The sequence below is a fragment of the Mirounga angustirostris genome, unplaced genomic scaffold, assembly GCF_029215605.1.
Source record: "Mirounga angustirostris isolate CCGP_5_RB_7025 unplaced genomic scaffold, mMirAng1.0.hap1 SCAF_5, whole genome shotgun sequence".
NCBI lineage: Eukaryota > Metazoa > Chordata > Mammalia > Carnivora > Phocidae > Mirounga > Mirounga angustirostris.
In genome coordinates, this window is record NW_026991713.1 from 19542108 (window position 1) to 19565617 (window position 23510).

At 36.4% G+C, this 23510-nt stretch overlaps 1 protein-coding gene across 4 annotated transcripts in view; it reads left to right on the forward strand.

Moving 5' to 3' along the window:
* The window catches only part of WASHC3 (WASH complex subunit 3), a 55318-nt gene extending 33321 nt beyond the window's left edge, over positions 1-21997 (forward strand). For 3 of the 4 annotated variants that reach the window (XM_045872737.1, XM_045872739.3, XM_045872740.3), the window contains 2 exons: positions 3174-3238; positions 19474-19727. In XM_045872737.1, coding sequence (XP_045728693.1) covers positions 3174-3238; positions 19474-19558 — 150 coding nt within the window. In that variant the 3' untranslated portion in view covers positions 19559-19727. Of the gene's footprint in view, positions 1-3173; positions 3239-19473; positions 19728-21357 lie in introns of those variants that run through there. The other variant, XM_045872738.3, reaches the window with a different exon arrangement.
* The last annotated feature ends 1513 nt before the right edge of the window (positions 21998-23510 follow it).

A 23510-nucleotide genomic window follows, 5' to 3' on the forward strand; every position in this document is an offset into this window, starting at 1 on the left:
ATAGATTATTTAAAGATTTGTGTATGTTTATAAGTCTTTGTCTTTTTCTTTTTAACTAAAACTTCTGTCCCATCTTTAAGACTCACATCAGCAAGTCGTTTGCGGATCTTTAACTCAGTCTGCCTTTCCTTGGGTCTAACATTACCATTATGGAGGCCTCTGTTATCAATTGCATGATTGCACTGTGTTTATCTAACACATCTATTAGACTACTCCCTGAGGGCAGGGGCTGTTTATGTCTTTTCTCAGCATAAAGCACTGTGCTGCCATGGTGATGTTAAATATTGAAGGTGTGCGATTGTGATAACCCAGTAAATTTGCTCCTAAGATCCTTGAGACCAGAAAACACATGGGACAACTGCAAAAGAAAGCAGGAGAACCTTAGTTGGGCTGGTGCCCAGAAATTTCAGGGTAGAGTTCTGAGAAATTGGACCTGGAACATTAGTGCTCCTAAGGGGCCTCTTCTATACCTTGGGTTCAAAATTGAATATCACACAACTGGCTAGTGACATGGAACGCCTGAAGGGAAGAGTATGCAGCACCGGTGGAGCAGTGATGGAGCTTTTTCCCGTGGGCTCTGGCTCGGCTTACCCCTTCTGCCACATGGGATGAAGAGATATGACAGAGAGGGTCCCAACTGTGTGTACAGCCTTTTAAAGCACAGTGATTCCACTTTTGAAAGTGATATAATGAAGGTCCTCAAATTGAACACATATTTGTGTTTCCTCATCTTTTGGAATGATGTGAAGAGTAGGAATTGGCAGACTGGATTGCATCTTCTTCCCTTAGAGCTTTATAAATGAGCTTTCAGTAAATCAGTCGCCTTTTCAAGTAAATATGTATTTCTGACATATCCTTTTCTTATTATACAAGATGTATAATACAGTCCCAGGAGAATTCTTGAATTTTATTTGATCTTTGTGTCCAAATGGAATTGGACCATTTGCTTATGAAAAGAACATTAACATAGCTATACTTCAGAAAGCTCTGAAATCTTTATTTGAAAAGACATTTACCCATCTTGTTAAGTATTTATTGTACATCCCAGCGAAGGTTTTAATCGTTTGAGTCATCAACTTTTTTTTTTTTTTTGGAGGTATAAGAAGTGAGAATGTGATATCTGACTTGTTTACAGCAGAATTAGTAATGGATAAGCTCAAATGATTTAATTTGGGCATATGTGATATTGGATAGCACTGATTCCACTAAGTCAGTTAAAATGTGTACCTTATTAGATTATTCAAGTGCTACATACATACTAATATAAAAGCAAAATAAGCTATTTTAAATATGAGCCATCTAAAAGGTCTTGTTTTAGGGGCGCCTGGGTGGCTCAGTTGGTTAAGCGACTGCCTTCGGCTCAGGTCATGATCCTGGAGTCCCAGGATCGAGTCCCGCATCACGCTCCCTGCTTGGCAGGGAGTCTGCTTCTCCCTCTGACCCTCCTCCCTCTCATGCTCTCTGTCTCTCATTCTCTCTCTCTCAAATAAATAAATAAAATCTTTAAAAAAATAAAAAAAAATAAAATAAAAGGTCTTGTTTTAGGGGGTATGAGACCTATAAAGGAGGCTTTTTATTTTAGCTTCTATTCATTTAATTTTTTTTTATTTTATTGAGAAATAATTGAAATACATCACTGTATAAGTTTAAGGCATACAGCATGATGGTTTGATTTACATATATTGTGAAATGATTACCACAATAGGTTTAGTTAACATCCATCATCTCACATAGGTACAGTGAGAAGAAAAGAAAAAATTTTCTCCTCGTGATGAGAATTCTTAGGATTTACTCTCTGAACAAGTTTCCTATATATCACACAGCAGTGTTAGCTGTAGTCATTATGTTGTACATTATATCCCTACTACTTCTTTATCTTATAACTGGAAGTTTCTCCTTTTGACCACCTTCCTCCAGTTCCCCCTCCTTCCTCCCAACCCCCCACCCCTGCCTCTGGTAACCACAAATCTGGTCTCTTTTTTCTATAAGTTTGGTAGTTTTGTTTTGTTTTTAGATTCCACATAGAATGAGATCATAATATATTTGTCTTTATGTGTTTAGCATAATGCCTTCAAGGTCTGTCTAGGTTGTCATAAATGGTAGGATTTTCTCAGTTTTATGGCTGAATAATATTCCATTGTGTGTATATATACCACAACTTCTTTTTCCATTCATCCATTGATGGACATTTAGGTTGTTTCCATGTTTTGACTATCATAAACAATGCTGCTACAAAAATGGACCTGCAGATATCTTTTTGAGTTAGTATATTCATTTCCTTTGGATATATTCCCAGCACTGGAATTGCTAGGTCATATGGGAGTTCTATTTTAATTTTTTGAGGAATCTTCATACTATTTTCCATAGTGGCTTTACCAATTTACAGTCCCACCAACAGTGCACAAGGGTTCCCTTGCTCACCTCCATGCCAGCATCTGTTACCTCTTATCTTTTTAGTGATGGCCATTCTAACGGGCATGAGATGATATCTTATTGTTTGTAATTTGCATTTCTCTATTAACTAGGGATGTTGAGCATCTTTTTGTGTATGTGTTGGTCATTCATATATCTTCGGAAAAATGCCTATTCAGGTCCTTTGCCCATTTTTAAATTGCATTATTTAAGTTTTTTGCTATTGAGTTGTTTGAGTTCTTTATATATTTTGGATACTAACCTCTTACCAGATATATGGTTTGTAAATATTTTTCCCATTCTGTATTATTTTCACTTTGTTGATGGTTTCTTCTGCTGTACAGAAGCTTTTTAGTTTGATATAATCTCACTTATTTTGTATTTTGTTACTCATGCTTTGGGTGTGACTTCCATAAAATCATTATCAACTCCCATATCAAGGAGCTTTTTTCCTGTTTTCTTCTAGGAGTTTCTTGGTTTCAGGTTTTACATTAAAGTCTTTAATCCATTTTGAGTTAATTTTTGTAAGTGGTGTAAGATAGGGATCAGGTTTCATTCTTTTACATGTGACTATCCAATTTCCCAGCACCATTAATTGAAGAGACTTTCTTTTCTGCATTCTTGGCTCCCTTGTCAAATATTAGTTGGCCATCTATATTTGGGTTTATATCTCGGCTCTCAGTTCTCCTTCATTGTTCTATTTATCTGTTTTTATGAAGGAGGCATTTTTAATAATTGATTATGTTATGTCCTTTGCTTAGGGTGTTCCAGTGATGGCAATAAGAAACAAAATGATATCGGAAGGACTAGACCCAGATCTTCTTGAGTAAGTAATTCTTCTAATATAATATTATGCCAAGATGTTAAATTTATCAGTTATAATAAAAATACTCTAAGCTCTATTTTTTTTTCCACTGTACAGTGTTTGATGGTTGAGGAAACCACCTTCATAAATAGTGTCTTGGCTAATGTTACAAAAATGAAATATCTCTCCTACGCTACTAAAAACCAGACACTGCACATTGTAGAAGCAGTTTGAATAGATCATTGATGAATCTATACATCCAGAAGAGATGGAATTTGATGACAGTTTTGCTGCACAGCAGTGGTGTCACAAGAAGTTTTTTTTTCTTTCATGCCATCTTTTTCTTTTCTTTTTTATTCTATTCTTTTCTTCCCTCCCTTTCTTTCTTCCTTCCTATCTTTCAATTTTTAAGACCTTAGTATATAGGAAATTTACTCTACCATGATCTAAGTTGAACCAGCTTGAGAAATAAATAGGGTAAAGCCACTCTAGGTCCACATTAATAATTATTATGAAACTAGATACCTGTTTGTGTGAATTTTATTAAAAAAAACATTGAGAAATGCTGACAAATCGTGGCTCAGAAATTTGACAATAATTTATTCCATCCAAGCAAACCAGGCTACATAGCTCATTCTGGATAAAATATATCTTAATGGATTATTCAGAGCTAGTCTGTTTTTCAAGTATCTAGGTACTTATAAAGAGTCCATTTGGGATTTTAGTTCACCCTAATGTATTTAGTTATGTTATCCAGACATTTGTACTATACTAGCAATATACTTTGAAATTTTTCTTGGCTCTCAGCCTTTCAAGAAAATGTGTGCATTTTGAAGGTGAAACACCATAAAACAGTCTTTTTCTCATATTTTATCTTTTAAAAACAGTATTTAAGAATTTTTTAAAAGTCTGTAAGAATAGATTTCAAACATGTATCTACATTTAGTATATATCCAAGTAGCAAACAGTTTAAGTACAATGGCATATATTGGTAATTTGAACTCAAGCATCTCCAGGATATTTGGCATTTGTTCTGGAAATTGTTTCTGACACACACTTTAAAAGCAGATGCATTGTGACATATATTTTAATGTGAATTGAACATACAGGTCCAATCCATTTTGGTATTCATTGGAATATATGTTATAAATATATTTAACATTGACCATGACCTCTTTTTTGCTTCTGGAAATACACAGGAGACCTTCTATAATAACAGAGGGCTAAAATGACCTTTAAAATTATGATTTTTCCCTCTAGAGAAAATGTAATGGAAAACTAACAGTCCAGTAAGCATCAGCATATGTTGGATATCCAATCTCTTTACCCCCTACTGGCTTCATTTCATCCTCTGCCCAGCCTAAACCTACTTCATAATCTTCTACCTCAATCAGCTACCCACACCAGAAACTTGAAAGTCATCCTTGATTCTGTCTTCTTCTTTGTCCCTGTCAGTCTATGATTTTTTCATTTTTAATATTTCTCACAGCTGACCACAGGACTCCATGCCCATTGCTGTTTAGTTCAAGCCCTCATCATTTCTAAACTGAATTATTATAATAGCTCCCAGTTGGTTTCATTATTCTCTTTCAGTCTGTCACTAAAGCCTTAGTGGATCTGTTCATACTTCATTCTTGTTTCAAAACTTTCTGTGACTCTCTACTGCCTTCGACACATATTCTAACATCTTAGAATTGCATATAGATGTTTTTATCATCAAGACCCAGACTCTCTTCTTCATTTCTTGCACACTTCCATACATTCCTGTCTCCCGTAGCTGTAGCAGACTACTTGCATTTCTCTGAATGTATCATTCTCCTATTCCCTTTTGGTGTCTTTGAATTTTTTTCTCTCCTTGGAACTCCCATTCCCCCTATTATTGGCCTGACTAATTTCATATTCATCAAGACTCCATTTAGGTATCACCATGGGGGGAAGTCCATGGATGACTACCAAGGGGAGAACCCCCAGCACCCCCAATACTTCCCCAATGTATCTCATTTAGCAAGTTTGAGAGCCTGTCATTGTCTGTAAATGTTGAGAAACATTCAGTTGCAAGGTGGTGCCAAGTTTTGGGGTAGAATTCCAGTAACAGTTAACATTGTCTTACAGAAAAGCTGCTCCTCAACCACAGCCTGGAGCCTGAATTCTGATCCATTACCTCATAAGTACATGCCATCGGTCACAAGGGTTTGAGTGGGGGTGACTCACTATAACCTATCACCACTACTACTAGAAAACCAGTTTCAGCATTTAGCTAGATACGATGAGTGAAGTCAACCGCCTTGTTAAAGAGGAATTCTGGCATTTTGGGAATCATGTTTACAGAAAACTAAGGAGCCTCACTTTGGGAGAAAAGTCTGAGATGATGAATGAGAAGAAAATGTGCCGTCTGAGGGAAGAGTATACTTTTATTTAGAATTTTAGCCAAGAACTTTCAGTAAACATTGTTCTGTTTTTCCTTTAAAGTATAAACATACACTCTTTTTAAATTAGCCTTAGGTGATAAGACAGACTCATGCAACTGTTAGAGGAAATAGTCTAGATCTGTCTGCACCGGGCAAAGAGCAAAACTAAAGTTAATATAAAAATAAAGACTGATCACAAATACAGTATTGTTTGATTCACTTGTGTGTATAAAAATTTGGAAGCTAAGAGACATAATTTTAAATTAAAACAGTTTACATGATGAGGAAGAAGAAAACCTGGCTATTTTCCTAGAAAAATGACTATCATTGAATTTTAGAAAGTCTATGAAACTGAAGAAAAGGCCTGATAATTACCAAATAAAGTTTGTTTGCTACTAAATTATTATTTAGTTATTTTTAAAAGTCCTATGTTTTTGAAAATAACAGTAGTGCTTAAATAACCAAGAGTTATTCCTGTTTAGCTTGTAAAAATTAGTTTCCAATGCCAATGAAATAAAGACATGTGAAAGAGTACCTTTGTCATCATCATACTCTAAAGAGTTTAAGGGGAAACAAAATGGAAATCTTTAAGATTAATCTGTTCTAGTTTTGTATTCAGAACTATAGAACAGGTAAATTCTTTTAATCAATGCCTAATTTTCTTACCAGGAAAAAATATATATATAGTTTCTCCCTTAATCCTGTTTTTTTTTTTCTTTGTATGCTTTTATGTCCCAGAACTATAGTTACCATTATTACATAGTAATTACTACTTTAACTATCCTAGGATATATAGAGTAGCCTCTGGACCTGCCCAGCAAGAGATGAAATTCATGATGGTTAAGGCACCGGCTAAGGCAGACTTTAGAAATGGTCTGCCTATTCAGATTCTGCCCTGCCACTTTCCAGCAGTATGAATGTGGACTAATTATTTAATTGCTCTGTGCATAAATTTTACTCATCAGTAAAATAGTAAATAGAAAAGTTCACCCTTCTCAAGAGAATGATGTAAGCATTTATACACAGCTCTGGACAAGCAGTAAAAGTCCAATAAATTTAGTTGTGATTTATGAATGATTTAATGAGGGAATATGTAGCAAGTTCTAAACAATTGGATTTACCAGGATTTTGGATCACAATTTATTTATAATCCTCTAGTTGCTTGTATACCATTGTATTTTCAACAAGGACATATTTAACAAACACAGTGTAGTTATTCTTTTGAATTATACTGTTTTCTCAAACTGAAAAGTCTGTATTTTAAACTTTGCAGTAAAGAATAGACTTTTTAAAATTTTTTATTATGTTAATCACCATACATTACATCATTAGTTTTTGTTGTAGTGTTCCATGATTCATTGTTTGTGCATAACACCCAGTGCTCCATGCAATACGTGGCCTCTTTAATACCCATCACCAGGCTAACCCATCCTCCCACCCCCTCCCCTCTAGAACCCTCAGTTTGTTTATCAGAGTCCATCGAAGAATAGACTTCTGAAGTTGAAATTCAGCTGGTCACACTCTTTAATACTAGTGTGTGGGGGTACAGTTTGTAGCATTTTTTTGAGGTAAAATTAGTATATATGTTGCAGGTATACAGCCTTGTAATTTGAAATCTGTATACACTACAAAGTGATCACCACTAAAAGTCGTTACCATCATCCATCATCATACTTCACTCCATTCACTCATTTTGCCCACCCCCACCTCACTTCCTCTCTGGTAACCACCAATCTGTTCTCTGTATCTGTGAGCTTATATTTGTATTATTTTGTTAATTCATTTGTTTGCTTTTTTTTAGATTCCACATGTAAGTAAAATCATTTGATATTTGTCTTATGCCATCTGACTTATTTCACTTAGCATAATACCTTTAAGGTCCATTTGTTGTTGTAAATGGCAAGATTTCATTCTTTCTTATGGCTGAGTAGTAGTCATTGTATATATATATACCACAACTTCTTTAACCGTCCATCCAACGATGGACATTTAGGGTGTTTCCATTTCTTTTTTTTTTTTTTTTAAGATTTTATTTATTTATTTATTTGAGAGAGAGAGAGAGAGGGAAACAACATGAGAGGGAATAGGGTCAGAGGGAGAAGCAGGCTCCCCGCTGAGCCGGGAGCCAGATGCAGGACTCGATCCCAGGACTCCGGGATCATGACCTGAGCCGAAGGCAGTCGCTTAACCAACTGAGCCACCCAGGCGCCCAGGGTGTTTCCATTTCTTGATTATTGTAAATAATACTGCATGAACATAGGGGTGCAAATCAGCATTTTTGTATTCTTTGGATAAATGCCCAGAAGTCAGGGGCAGCTGGGTGGCTCAGTCAGTTGAGCATCTGCCTTCAGCTCTGGTCATGATCCCAGGGTCCTGGGATGGAGCCCCACATGGGGCTTCCTGCACAGCGGGGAGCCTGCTTCTCCCTCTCCCCCTCCTCCCTGCTCGTACTCTCTCTCTATCAAATAAATAAAATCTTAAAAATAAATAAATAAATAAATAAATAAATAAATAAATAAATAAATAAAAAGTCAAATAGCTGGATTATGTAGTTCTATTCTTAATTTTTTGAAGTATCTTCATACTGTTTTCCACAGTGGCTATATACCAAGTTGCATTCCCACCAGCAGTATATGAGGGTTACCTTTTCTCCACATCCTAGCCAGCACTTGTTATTTCTTGTCTTTTCAATAATACCCATTCTGTCCAGTAGGAGGTGATATTTCATTGTGGTTTTGATTTGCATTTCTCTAATAATTAGTGATGTTGAAGATATTTTCATGTGCCTGTTGGTCATCTGTATGTCTTCTTTGGGAAAATGTCTATTCAGATCCTTTGCCCTTTTTTTAATCAAGTTTTTTGTTGTTGTTGAGTTTTATGAATTTTAGGTATTAATCCCTTGTCAGATATATGATTTGCAAAAATCTTCTCCCATTCAGTTTGTTGCCTTTTCATTTTGATGATGGTTTCTTTTGCTGTGCAGGAGATTTTTAGTTTGATATAATCCCATTTGTTTATTTTTACTTTTGTTTCCCTTGTTTTTGGAGCCAGATCTACAAAAATATCACTAAGACCAATGTCAAGCAGCTTATTGCATGTTTCCTTCTAAGAATTTTATGGTTTTAGGTCTTACATTCAAGTCTTTAAGCCACTTTGAGTTAACTTTTTGTGTGTGGTATAACCTAGTGGTCTAGTTTCATTCTTTTGCATGTGGTTGTACAGTTTTTTCAACATATTTATTGAAGAGACTATCTTTTCTCCTTTGTATATTCTTTTTTTTTTTTTTTTAAGATTTTATTTATTTATTTGACAGAGACAGAGACAGTGAGAGCAGGAACACAAGCAGGGGGAGTAGGAGAGGGAGAAGCAGGCTTCCTGCTGAGCCGGGAGCTCAATGCGGGACTCGATCCCAGGACCCTTGGATCATGACCTGAGCCGAAGGCAGTTGCTTAACCAACTGAGCCACCCAGGCGCCCTCTCCTTTGTATATTCTTGACTCCTTTCTCATAAATTGATTGTCCATATTATGTGTGGGTTTAATTCTGGGCTGTCAGTTCTGTCCCATTGATCTGTGTGTGTTTCTATGACAATAACATACTGTTTTATAGCTTTGTACTATGGTTTGAGATTGGAGCATGATAACTTCAGCTTTGTTCTTTCTCAAGATTGCTTTGGCTATTAGGGTTTGGTTCCATACAAATTTTAGAATTATTTGTTCTAAAAGGCCATTGGAATTTTGATAGGGATTGGATTGAATCTGTAGAATACTTTGGGTATTATGGACATTTTAATAATATTAATTCTTCCAATCCATGAGCGTGGGATATCTTTCCATTTATTTGTATCTTCTTCAATTTCTTTCATCAGTATCTTACAGTTTTCAGTATACAGGCCTTTCACCTCCTTAAAAGTTTAACCTCCTTAAAGTTATTTCTAGGTATTTTATTCTTTTTGATAAAATTGTGAATGGGATTGTTTTCCTAATTTCTTTCTGATAATTTGTTATTAGATTATAGAAACACCACAAATTGTCATATGTTGATTTTGTATCCTGCTACTTTACTGAAGTCATTTATTAGTTCTAACAGTTTTTTGGTGCTGTTGTTTGAGTTTTCTATGTATAATATCATGTCATCTGCAAATAATGACAGTTTTACTTTCTTTCCGGTTTGATGCCTTTTATTTCTTTTTCTGGCCTAATTGTTGTGGCTAGGACTTCCAATACTATCTTAAATAAAAGTGGGGATAGTGGGTATCCTTGTCTTATTCCTAATTTTAGAGGAAGAGCTTTCAGTTTTTCAGTATTAACTGATGTTAGCTGTGGGTTTCTTATAAATGGCCTTTATTATATTGACATTTATTCCCTCTGTACCTACTTTGTTCATAGTTTTTATCATAAGTGGTTGTTGAATTTTGTCACATGCTTTTTATGCATTTATTGAGATGATCGTATGATTTTTGTCTTTCATTTTGTTAATGTGGCCTATCACACTGATTTATTTGTGGATGTTGAACCATTCTTGCATCCCTGGAATAAACCCCACTTGATCATGATATATGATCCTTTTAATGTATTATTGAATTCAGTTTGCTAATATTTTGTTGAAGATTTTTGCATCTGTGTTCATCAGGGCATGTTAGCCTATAATGTATGTATGTCTGCGTTTGTGTGGTGTCTTTCTCTGGTTTTGGTATTAGGGTAATACTGGACTCAAAAAATAAGTTTGGAAGCATTCCTTCCTCTTCAGTTTTTTTTTAAAGAGTTTGAGAAGGATAGGTATTAAATCTTTGGATGTTTGGTAGAATTCACCATGAGTAAAGCGGTCTAGTCCTGGACTTTTGTTTGTTGGGAAGTTTTGATTACTGATTCAGTTGTCTTACTAGTGATTGGTTTATTTAGATTTTCTATTTCTTCAGTCTTGGAAGATTGTATATTTCTGGGAATGTATTCGTTTCTTCTAGGTTGTCCAATTTTTTTGTAATTTTTCATAGTAGTCTTTTATGATCATTTGTATTTTTGTGATGTCAGTTGTAACTTCTTGTCTTTCCTTTCTGATTTTATTAGAGGCCAGTCTCTTATTGTTTGTTAGTCTAGCTAAAGTCTTGTCAATTGTTTATCTTTTCAGAGAACCAGCTCTTAATTTCATTGATCTTTTCTATTGTTGTTTTATTCTGTTAGTTCCACTCTGATCTTTAGTATTTCCTTCTTTTTACTGACTTTGAGTTTCATTTTTTCTTCTTTTTTACCTCTTTTAGGTGTAAACTTAGGCGGTTTATTTGACATTTTTGTTTGTTTTTTTCTTGTGGTAGTCCTGTATTACTATGATCTTTCCTCTTAGAATTGCTTTTGCTGCATCCCATAGATTTTGGTGTGTCATATTTCCGTTTTCTTTTGTCTCTGGGTATTTTTTTATTTCTTTGATTTCTTTAATGGTCCACTGGTTGTTCAGTAGCATGTTGTTAATCTCTACATTTTTGTAGTTTTTCCAGCAATCTTTGTAATTGATTCTACTTTCATGCTATTGTGAGTGGAGATGCTTGATAAGATTTCAGTCTTCTTGAACTTACTGAGATTTGTTTTATGGCCTGTTATGTGATCTATCCATGTACACTTGAGAAGCATGGATATTCTGCTGTTTTTGGATGGAATGTTCTATATATCTATTAAGTCCATCTGGCCTAATGTGTCATTTAAGGCTGATGATTGCTTATAAATTTTCTGTTTGGATGATCTGTCCATTGATGTAAGTGGGTGTAGTATATTGATTTGGCTAATGAATGCATGTAATTGAGTCAAGCTATTGTGCAGGCTTTGAACTGAACCAGCTCAGTTGGCATTTGTCCTGAGGATATTTATTCAAAAGACATTTAAAGCTTCCTCGCAGACTGTGGAATGACCACAGTTATGGTTGCCAGAAGTAAAAATAACCACCTCAGCCTACTTATCATTTTCACAAGAGGGGGTTTATTAGTAGTAACCAAAAGGATACTAGAAACCAAGAAAACTTTCTGTTAATTATATTGAAGGGTTGTCCAGCCCTCTAAGGGAATTCCTTATCTTCCACTGATCTTTGTCTACCTCCAGTTACACAACAACATAATGGATTAAAGTCTGGGCTTTGGCTGGTTGAGGCTAGGATAGACTTCAATTCCCCAATTGAACAATTCCAGAGATAGTTTTTCTGCTTCCATTTTTAATTCTTGCTGAGCTGGAGTCCCATGCAATGTGATTGTCACCTCTCAACCACTGGCTGGCAGACTGGCTGGAAAGTACGGGACAGGAAAAAACAATGTCAAAATACTATTATTGGTACAGAGTTGGAATGAGAGAAATAATAGAAATACTAAAGAGATGGTATTAAAAAGCATTGTGGTGTGTCAATGACTAGTGAGCAAAAGATAAGGGAGCAACTGGGAAGTAAAGGACCCCAAGATAAATAGCAAAAGCCAGTCTTTACTGGGTGGGCTTTCTTTCTTATTCTTTCTTTCTTTCTTCTTCTTTCTTTCTTTCTTCTTCTTTCTTTCTTTCTTCTTCTTTCTTTCTTTCTTTCTTTCTTTCTTTCTTTCTTTCTTTCTTTCTTTCTTTCTTCTTTCTTTTATATAGTATTAAGTATTACATTGTTTCCCTATGTAACACAACAAAGGACAGGATATACCTGTGTTGATGGGCATTCAGAAGTGAAAAGACCAAAGTATGTGTAATTTGAATAAATGTAATGCTGAAATAAGTCTCACTAGCTACTATAATATCAAAGTCTAAATTGTCACTTTTATAACCACCCCAGAGATCTTTATATATACTCAGTGCAATCTTGGCTCAGGAATTGAGTGTTTTGCTTTTTCCTTTAAGACCACCTGTTGCCCTTGCATAGAGCTATGACAGAACACTAATTGACAACAGGATCATGTGACATTATAAGTTTATGTGTGCTGTAGTCAATATTGAAAAATGATTTAAATGATAACTACTGTACTCTCTCCATAACCCACTCAGCAATATTTTTACTAACAATGTTTTTGTCACTTAATCTGCTTTAAATGTAATGGTTTTAAATTTAAAGAAAATAAAAAAATATTTTAAACTATCTACATAAATAAATGTTTTTCCAAAGTATGTTTATATGCTTTTTGTGTCCTTAAAGTGACTGTGGTTTTAAACACAAATACAAATATCTCTTTAATGAAAACAAATTAAACCAATGATATTTGTATTTTAGGACTCTTTTCACGTTCAGAATCACAGAAACCAACTCAAACTAGCTTAAACAAAAACGGAAGTCATTGATTCATATAGCTAAGAAGTCTAAGTAGAACAGGATCTAGGAGCTCAGTGTCATCTGTGCTTGTTGTCTGGCTGTCTGGTGTTCTCTCTTTCCTAGCACCTCATTCCAGCTTTACTCCTTGGCATAATATTTCACTTCTCTCCTACAGTAGTTGATCTTGCTCTTTGAAGCCAAGGAATTAGCAGTTATGAGGGCTTTAATATTGTTAGTTTTGCTAATTGAATGAAATTAACTATGGAATATCATAGCTCATTTCTAGGGAAACATTCTGATTAGCTTGGGTCATGTGCCCTCCCTTGAATCAATCTCTCTTCCCAGGGGAAGAAATGCTTAATGACTGGCCAACCCTGGATTATGTGACTGAAACAAGGAAGGGTATAGGGAAAGAATGGGGGCAGCAGGAATTGTGGTTGGCATCCTTATTTGATTCACATAAATGGGAGAAAGGTGAGTATCAAAAAGAACATGCACACAGCATCTGATATGCTAAAAAGTACTGATTGATAATGTTTAGTTCTTCCTTCTCCTTTCCTTTCTAAATTATGGCTCATTTTTTACTGAGGTCAACCTTAGTAACTTTAATAAGTGGCTTAAAATACTTATTTTAAAAGATAGTTAGACTAAGTAATGAGTTAAAGTTAAACTTTAAAAAATTTGCTTTTATTAAGACTTTTATGGATAATCTTGGTGCCACAAATTATATGTTTATTAAAATATAGCTACCAAAATAGTGTTATTTTATTGTATAAGCACTAAAGATAGAGATTTAAAAAAAAAATACATGATACATCATGAATATACTCTGACTTTATATGTGTTTCTGCATTTTGCTGATAAACTCTTTTTTAGTGATTCACTCATATATTTAAGACACTGAGAAACTGTTATAAAGTCCTCATCTTCACATTTTAATAGTGAATCCTTTGAATTTTGAGAAACTAAACTTTAGGCCAGTACTTTAAGATAGCAACTATTTCAAACATATCTTTTAAAACTTCCTTGCGTGAGGGCGCCTGGGTGGCTCAGTCACTTAAGCATCTGCCTTCATCTCAGGTCATGATCCTGGGGTCCTAGGATCGAGCCCTGAGTTGGGGCTCCCTGCTCAGCAGGGAGTCTGCTTCTCCCTCTCCCTCTGACCCTCCCCTCTGCTCATGCTCTTGTGTGCTCTCTCTCTCAAATGAATAAATTTTTAAAAATCTTTAAAAAAAACTTCTTTGCATGAAAAACAACTTAAAAGGTTCATATATATATATGATCAAGCAAGAGCAATTCTGATCATAACATAAAAAGCCAAAATTTTGTTCCCCCTAAGAATATGAATATCCAGTCTGGAAATGATGGTATTGTTTTAAGCTTGATTATGAACTTTTTTTTTATTATTATGTTATGTTAGTCACTGTACATACAATACATCATTAGTTTTTGATGTACTGATCCATGATTCCTTGTTTTCATATAATACCCAGTGTTCCATGCAGTACATGCCTTCCTTAATCCCCATCACTGGGCTAACCCATGCCCCCACCCCCCCAAAACCATTAGTTTGTTTCTCAGAGTCCATAGTCTTTCATGGTTCGTCTCCCCCCTCTGATTCCCCACCTTCATTTTTCCCTTCCTTCTCCTGATGTCCTTCCTCCATGCTATTCCTTATGTTCCACAAATAAGTGAAACCTTACGATAATTGACTTTCTCTGCTTGACTTCTTTCACTTAGCATAATCTCCTCCAGTCCCATCGACGTTGATATAAAAGTTGGGTATTCATCCTTTTTGATGGCTGAGTAATATTCCATTGTATATATGGACCACATCTTCTTTATCCATTCATCTGTTGAAGGGCATCTCGGCTCTTTCCACAGTTTGGCTATTGCAGACATTGCTGCTATGAACATTGGGGTGCATATGGCCCTTCTTTTCACTACGTCTGTGTCTTTGGGGTAAACACCCAGTAGTGCAATTGCTGGGTCATAGGGTAGCTCTATTTTTAATTTTTTGAGGCACCTCTACACTGTTTTCCAAAGTGGCTGTACCAACTTGCATTCCCACCAACAGTGTAAGAGGGGTCCCCTTTCTCCACAACCTCTCCAACATTTGTTGTTTCTTGCCTTGTCAATTTTTGCCATTCTAACTGGTGTAAGGTGGTATCTCAATGTGGTTTTGATTTGAATTTCCCTGATGACTAATCATGATGAACATTTTTTCATGTGTCTGTTAGCCATTTGTATGTCTTCTTTGGAGAAGTGTCTGTTCATGTCTTCTGCCCGTTTTTTGACTTGATTATTTGGTTTTGGATGTTGAGTTTGAGAAGTTCTTTGTAGATCTTGGATACCAGCCCTTTATCGTAGTGTCATTTGCAAATATCTTCTCCCATTCTGTGGGTTGCCTCTTTGTTTTGTTGACTATTTCCTTTGCTGTGCAGAAGCTTTTTATCTTGATGAAGTCCCAAAAGTTCATTTTTGCTTTTGTTTCACTAGCCTTTGGAGATGAATCTTGAAAGAAGTTGCTGTGGCCGATGTCAAAGAGATTACTGCTATGTTCTCCTCTAGGATTTAGATGGATTCCTGTCTCACAGTGAGGTCTTTCATCCATTTTGAGTTTATCTTTGTGTATGGTGTTAGAGAATGGTCGAGTTTCATTCTTCTGCATGTGGTTGTCCAAGTTTCCCAGCACCATTTATTAAAGAGACTGTCTTTTTTTCATTGCATATTTTTTCCTGCTTTGTCGAAGATTATTTGACCATAGAGTTGAGGGTCCACATCTGGGCTTTCTATTCTGTTCCATTGGTCTATATGTCTGTTTTTGTACCAGTACCATGCTGTCTTGGTGATCACTGCTTTGTAATATAGCTTGAAATCAGTCAACGTGATGCCCGCAGCTTTGTTTTTCTTTGTCAACATTTCCTTGGCGATTCGGGGTCTTTTCTGATTCATACAAATTTTAGGATTGTTTGTTCCAGCACTTTGAAAAATGTCATTGGAATTTTGATCGGGATGACATTGAAGGTATGGATTGTTCTGGGTAGCATAGACATTTTAACAATGTTTATTCTTCTGATCCATGAGCATGGAATGTTTTTCCATCTTTTTGTGTCTTCTTCAATTTCTTTCATGAGTGTTCTGTAGTACCTAGAGTATAGATCCTTTACCTCTTTGGTTAGGTGTATTCCTAGGTATCTTACGGTTTTTGGTGCTATTATAAATGGAATTGTTTCTCTAATTTCTCTTTCTACAGTTGCATTGTTAGTGTATAAGAAAGCAACTGATTTCTGTGCATTGATTTTGTATCCTGCCACATTACTGAATTGCTGTATGAGTTCTAGTAATTTGGGAGTGGAGTCTTTTGGATTTTCCACATAAAGTATCATGTCATCTGCAAAGAGAGAGAGTTTGATGACTTCTTTGCCAATTTGAATAGCTTTTATTTCTTTTTGTTGTCTGATTGCTGTTTCTAGGACTTCTAGTACTGTGTTGAACAATAGTGGCCAGAGTGGGCATCCTTGACATGTTCCTGATCTTAAGGGAAAGGCTCTTAGCTTTTCCCCATTGAGGATGATATTTGTGTGGGTTTTTCATGTAAAGCTTTTTAACTTATAAAATACTTTCATACACATTACGCCTTTTGATCCTCATAATATCTTGAAGTTTTTCTCTTTTTTATATCCAAAAGGGACTAGTGTATGCTTTTTCTTATGTCTTCCTAGCAATTCCAAGTCAAAGTAGCATAAAATTTATTTTTAAATGAATGAAGACAAGCAATAACAAGTATTAGCAAAGATACGAAGAACATGGAACCCTTGTGCACTGTTGGTGGGAATGTAAAATAGTGTAGCTGCTATGGAAAACAATATTGCAGTTCCTCAAGAAATTAAGCATAGAATTACTATAAGGTTGTGCAATTCCACTTCTGGGTATATACCCAAAAGAAGTGAAGGCAGGGACTCAAACATGTATTTGTATACCATGTTCATAGTAGCATTATTCACAGTAACACAAAGGTGGAAACAGCCCAGATGCCCACCCACAGGTGAATGGCTAAACAATGTAGTATATGCATACAAAGGAGTATTTTTCATCCTTAAATAGGAAGGAAATTCTCATACCTATTGCTCCTGCCAAATGGTCTAATGTCATCAAATTTTAACTGCAGTTACCTTATATTCTAGCTCCCAAATGACTTGTAGTTTCCAAATGTGGCATGAATTCCCCCCCCCGCCGCCTTTTTTTTCTTTGTTCAGGACTCTCTCATCCCCACTTACTCCCATCTTTTCTGGGAAACTCCTACTCTTATCCTAACAGCCTTTACAAGTGTCTCCCCTTCTCTGAAATCTTCTCTAACCAAACCTCATAGAGTGAATTACTTTTTCTTCTCACATAAGCATAGTTACTACAACTGTATTCGTGTATATCACACTATATAATAATAATCTGCATTTCTGTCTCCCTCTGAAATATCCCCCTAAAATATCAGCTTCTTCAGGGCAGGAACTACTTGTTATTCATTTCTGTATTTCCAGCACCTAACACAGTTCCTGGAAAAATGGTGGGCATGTGATGATGATGATGATGATGATGATGATGATAGAAGATAGCATTTATTTAATATACTTACTATGTGCCAAATATTATTTGATATACTTTACACATAATAATTCATTTTAATCATTTTTTAAAGATTTATTTATTTATTTGACAGACACAGCGAAGAGGAAACACAAGCAGGGGGAGTGGGAGAGGGTGAAGCAGACTCCCCACTGAGCAGGGAGCCCGATGCGGGGCTTGATCCCAGGACCCCGGGATCATGACCTGAGCCAAAGGCAGACTCTTAACGACTGAGCCACCCAGGCGCCCCTCATTTTAATCATTATAACAATCCAGTCAATTAGTTGGATCCAGAGGGGTTACCTAGCTTCCCCAAAGTTGCTCAAAAATGTAGCAAGACTGGGATTTGAATCCAAACAGTCTGACTCCAGAATCTGTGTTCTTAACCATTATGCTATGCAGCTGTGATGATCACAAGTATTAAAAATGGCTACACACATAAATTAAGTATATAATTTCAGCTCCTTCTAAGCTTAAGCTGCTTTTGCCCTTAAGTAGCATTTATTTTGGAGGCATCGTATGCATTGTTTTATTTGTTTGAGCTGCCATAGATATAATTCGATGTAGTATTCAAATTATTCCTTCTGGTAATTTTTTCCTTTTTAACAAAGTAAAGAAAGTAAAAAATCACCTATATAGCAAAGAGAAATTTACTTGGAAAATGTTTCCAGTATTCATGCCCACTACTTTTAGAGTTCTTGCTTCTATGGAGAACAATGAAGACTATGGTCTTGTGTTCGTATTTTAGGGAGATGGAATATCAGTCAAAACTTAAACATGCTGTACCCAGCTTTAAAGTTTTACTATATTGAGTACATGTGACTTCCTCATAGGCATAAACTAAAATTGTACAGTAGATCAAATAGGTTTATATTTGACCCATTGCTGGGAGCAATGCCAGCATTTCTCTGTTTTGTATCATGACAGATACAATATTAAAAAACATAAGCCAAAACTCTAAGTGTAAATGGTAGATTGTACATTTTTTAATTTGAGTAATAGTAATTATATTTGTGGCAAAGTTTTATTGGTTGATGTCCTAACTCTTTAATAAGAATCAAGGCGCCTGAGGGAGAAATAAGTCTGGTAGGTTTCAATGCTATATCATTTTTCCTTTCCTTCTTAATTTCTCCAGAAGTATACTTTACTTGCTTAATTTACTTTCTTCATAAGAGTGAATAGAGGCTGAATAATAGTATTACCATATTGATTAAATGATTTACTAACAAACACTATAGAGCCTATCTAGTTGACTGTTTTGATGACACCATTAAATTTCATTTGGTTTATTATAATATATCCCTGCAAAGTTGGAGTTTAACCATTCTCATATCTCTTTGTTGTGCCTAGGGAATCTTTGAGACATTATTTTTGCCAGCTCATACTTTTTACATTCATTCTATGAAGATAAAATATAAATAAAAACATTCAACAAACATTAAGAACCTTCTTTTACCAGACCCTCTTCTCCCCTGCAAAATTTCCATATTGTTTGTTTCTTAATAGCCATTCTTTCACTCTCTTCCATTTTTAAATTTCTTTTTGCAGCTTTCCTGAAACATGAAGATTTTCCTTTTCTTTCCATTTCTAGCTTTCCTTTCTCTGTGCCTCCTGTACACTTGGAGACTGCAGAGATATAGCAGTGGGCATGCCAACCTCTCTCCATCGCATCTCCGTCTGTAGTTGGGTCTCCCTGGTAATGAGAAAGCAGAAAGTGCTAAAGTAGCACATTCCGTAAGGACTGGCAAGAGTAAACAGTGCTGTGGCCCATACAGGAACAGCACTTGGTCCTCATGGTGCTGGAGAAACCAAAGAGAAGCATGCTGTGGAGAGCGGGAGACTCTTTCAGTTAAGGATGTAGACTTGGCAGATTTATTAGCGTAATATTCTAGGATGAACCTAATTTACAGTTAGTAAATTCTTTTTTTCAGCTGGAAAAACCTTTAAAAATTGTTCCCTTCTCTTTCAGGAGGCCAGATGCTCCAGTGCCTGATGGTGAAGGTGAAAAAAATACAGAAGAAAGTTCAGACAGTGAATCTTCTTTTAGTGACTAAGCTTAATTTTGATAACAGTTACATATACATGTGTAGGTATACATTTACATTCTATAAGAAAGAGAACCTGAACTTGAACTCTAGTCATAAAAACATCAACTGGCCATATATCCACCGCCAAACCTCCTCTATGTTAAAAAAATAAAAATAAAGCATTTATAACCTGGCAGTATGTCTTGTTACCAAAATACAGGCCTATGACTGAAAAATAGAATAACCTAAATAAAGTGCTGTTAGTGCTACAAATACTAAGGTGGGATATTTCAGGGATGAGGTGAGCATTGAAAATGAAGTCAATGAGTGAGTTCGGCAATCAATGATAGACTCATTGCAAAAAAAGTGAATTTGGCTAAGTGAGTTATTCAATTTTTGTGACTGTTTTAGCATGAAAAATATTATGTGCATTTGTATTGTAAGAGTAGTTAAGAAGTTTCTGACAGACTAATACCAGATTTAAATATTCTGTGACAACTTGAAGCTTATATGTCATAGAAAGTGTGAATTTGGAATTTATTGGTCATATTTGTTAGCATATAGAGCTTTTCACCACTTGTCCATTAGTTCCTATGCTATTAAAGTATCAGATATTCTTAGAATATTTATTATCAGATAGAAATTGAATTGAAGGTAGTTTCAATGTGTCTCAGAGTCAGCAAGCGTCTTGTGATCAGCTCTTTTATTGCCTAAACAGAAAAAAAAAATATTTAAAATGCTGTCCTCACCTTACCAAATAATTCATGAAGAATTATTTGCACACAGTGTAGAAAATTTCTAAAATACTTACATGAAAAGATATATAAATGCATTTTATTAATGGTGCTCATCTTAGTTTATCCCACCTGAATGTAGACCCTGAGAAAAGGACTTGAGTGTAAGGATGTCATTTGTGAGGTAATCACAGGATGCAGAAGTGAGAGAACAGGAAGAGCAAGAGGAAGAAAACCAATACAAAAGTATATTATCAAGGTTGCCATTTGGGGCTCTAAGACCTGAGGAGCTTACAAAATGCCTCCCCAAAATGCCCACCTAATACAGATAGGATAATTATTAACCAGTTTCCATCCCTCATTAGTTGAAAGTTACCTCCAGGAGCATTGACTACCCCCGCACTTCTGGGCTGTACTTTTGTGTGGGAAGGCGGGCTTCCAACGTTGAAAAAGGACTTGGAACAGAAAACAAAAAGATGCATGGCTCACACTTGTGGTGGGATTTCAGTAGCAAAAAAGGACAAGTCTGAGCTCAGAAATGTCAAGTGCATTTGTAGCTGATAGCAGAAGTTGACAAGGGATTGTGATGTTGGGCAAAAGAGGTGTGTGTTGCTGAATAGTTCTTGCCTATGCAGAGCTGCTTGAGTCCCATGTTAAGTCCACTCCATCACTGAGTCTTCAAGGTGGTGGTCAGCCACATTCTATAAAAGACTATTCAGAAGGATTAGACAAGCTACAGTTCCTGTTATTACTGAACCCAAGGCCAAAATATATTCATTATCTCCTTCCTCCTCCCCTCATTTGAGGTTTTCATTGCTCTCTGCCAGAAATTCAGCTGTTCTAGTTTGGTCGACTGCTAGAGCGAACCAGACCTTCATCTCTTCAGGGATCTACGGTCTTGGTTACTTTGCCCTTTTTTAGGCTATGATTATCACAGTTGTTTGTTTGCTGTTCTCACCAGCCTTGGAAACATCAAGACATGCCCCCAGTGAATCACCTGACACATCCTCACTGTTTCATTTTGTAGTCACATTCCTAGCTCCTCATGTTAACCAACATATTAATTCCCCTTTCTTGCCTGTTGTCCCACAGACATGAGCAGCCCAACAGGACCAGTTGGCAGCTGTAGCTTCAGTTTTGTGGAGTCCTTACAGTGCTTCCTGGTGGAAGTGTGCGAGCTTCTTCCCTTTACCCTGTCAGGATACAGGACCTCCAGTCCAGCAAAGCCTAAGGTGGTAGGAATGGGAAACACATTCTACAAGTAGCTCACTGGGAATGGTGGTAAGAAAGGCCAGTCCTATTTCTATCCTCTTGGTTCCTGCACCTCGCAGTTGGGGACATGGCATCATATATTGGCTATTGGTATAGTGCATGTATCATGTCCTGGTAAGTGGGATCTTAATCCTACAGGATGTTATACCTGAGCTGATGCCTAAGCTGACCCTATAATAGGTCATTTCATTGTTCTAGATTAACTGCTTCTGGATAATGATGTATATGTAGATTCATTGATCTAATTGTTCATGTTCTTCATTTGCTATAAAACAGTTCCTTTGGGGCGCCTGGGTGGCTCAGTCGTTAAGCGTCTGCCTTCGGCTCAGGTCATGATCCCAGGGTCCTGGGATCGAGCCCCGCATCGGGCTCCCTGCTCGGCGGGAAGCCTGCTCTCCCTCTCCCGCTCCCCCTGCTTGTGTTCCTGCTCTAGCTATCTCTCTCTCTCTGTCAAATAAATAAATAAATAAATCTTAAAAAAAAAAAACAAACAGTTCCTTTGTCTGAGGCATTGTAATGCAGGATACTATGTTGGTAATAGCCATTCTGTAGACCATCAGATAGTAATGGTGGCAGAGGTACTGCTGGAAAGGAGGACAAGCCTATATTAAGAGTACAAATTAATTACTATACAAATGAATTACTTCCTCTTTTGGGGTGGAAGGAAATTAATGCACACAACTTGCTACCAAGTAGTTAGTTGATTTTAATAAAGGGATAGTACCAAATCATTGGTCTCTGCTTGTGACAGATCACATATTCAATAGTGGTAATAACTAGATCATCCTTAATGAGAAAAAATCCAAGCTACTGGGCCCATTGCATGCATGGCCTTGATGATTACTCCATTCATGGGTTTTATGTGCAAGCCTGAAGTGGTTACAGACAAGACTAACTGAAATCTATTGGAATCATCCTGTCTGCCTGATCTTTGCTTCCTCACGTGAGTTTTTTCTCATTGACATTCCATGATACAAAAATCTGCACATTTTGCCATAGTCAAAAATATTGTTTTTTTTACTCTTAACTCAAGCCATGTCTTTCTCTATCAGCATGGCTGTTTGAAGCGCCCTATCCATCAGGAAGATTTTTCCCTCACCACTAATCTCTGTGGCCTCCTCTGAGAGAGGCAATAGTGTAGAAGCCAGCCATTGTTGGCTCACACCAACATATCAAGCTGGTCCACCCATGAACAAGGCCTACTTTTTCCTTATCTGTCACCTGACATGTTAATATTGCAAAAAAGAGCTTCAGTTCCTCACCTCTTCCTGTTTCCATGCCTTTTGCCATATAATTTTGCATTGCCTCCCCACTCTGGGTGGAGCATTCTGCCACACCTTTTGACTCTGAATTTAGCCATGTGATTTTGCTCTGGACCAACAGAATGTCAGCAAATGTGATCCAAGCAGAGGCTTGAAAAATACTTGGATGGTTGGTGTTGCCTCTGCCACTGACATAAGAACATGACTGGGATAGTCTCCTGAAAAATGAAAGATATGTGGAGCATAGCTAAGTTGTTCCAGAAACCCAGCAGCCAAGCTCAAAATGTGAGCAAGCCCAGCAAAGACCAGAACATATGCCTAGCCAATTCCCAGCTGGCCTTAGATGTGTTATTAATAAATGCTCATCACTGATTCTCATAAAGATTTTTTTGATTATTATATGGCATTACTGTAGCAATAAATAACTGATACAACTGATCATAGGGAATTCCCGATGAGATCATAGGAATAGGTTGAAGGAGATGCATTAGTGCAAGAGAGGTAAATTATAGGGAATCCAGGCTACCTGTCCCTGTAACTTACACATGCCCTCTGGACTTACTCAGGCTTGATTCCAAATGCATCATTTCCATCGAATGATGGATTACTATTGTGGCTATCTGACCTTATGATTTGGTGAATCTGGTAATATCCACCACTTGATGGGCAGCTCCAGTTAATCGCTTGACATCAGATTTTCAGTTTCTGATA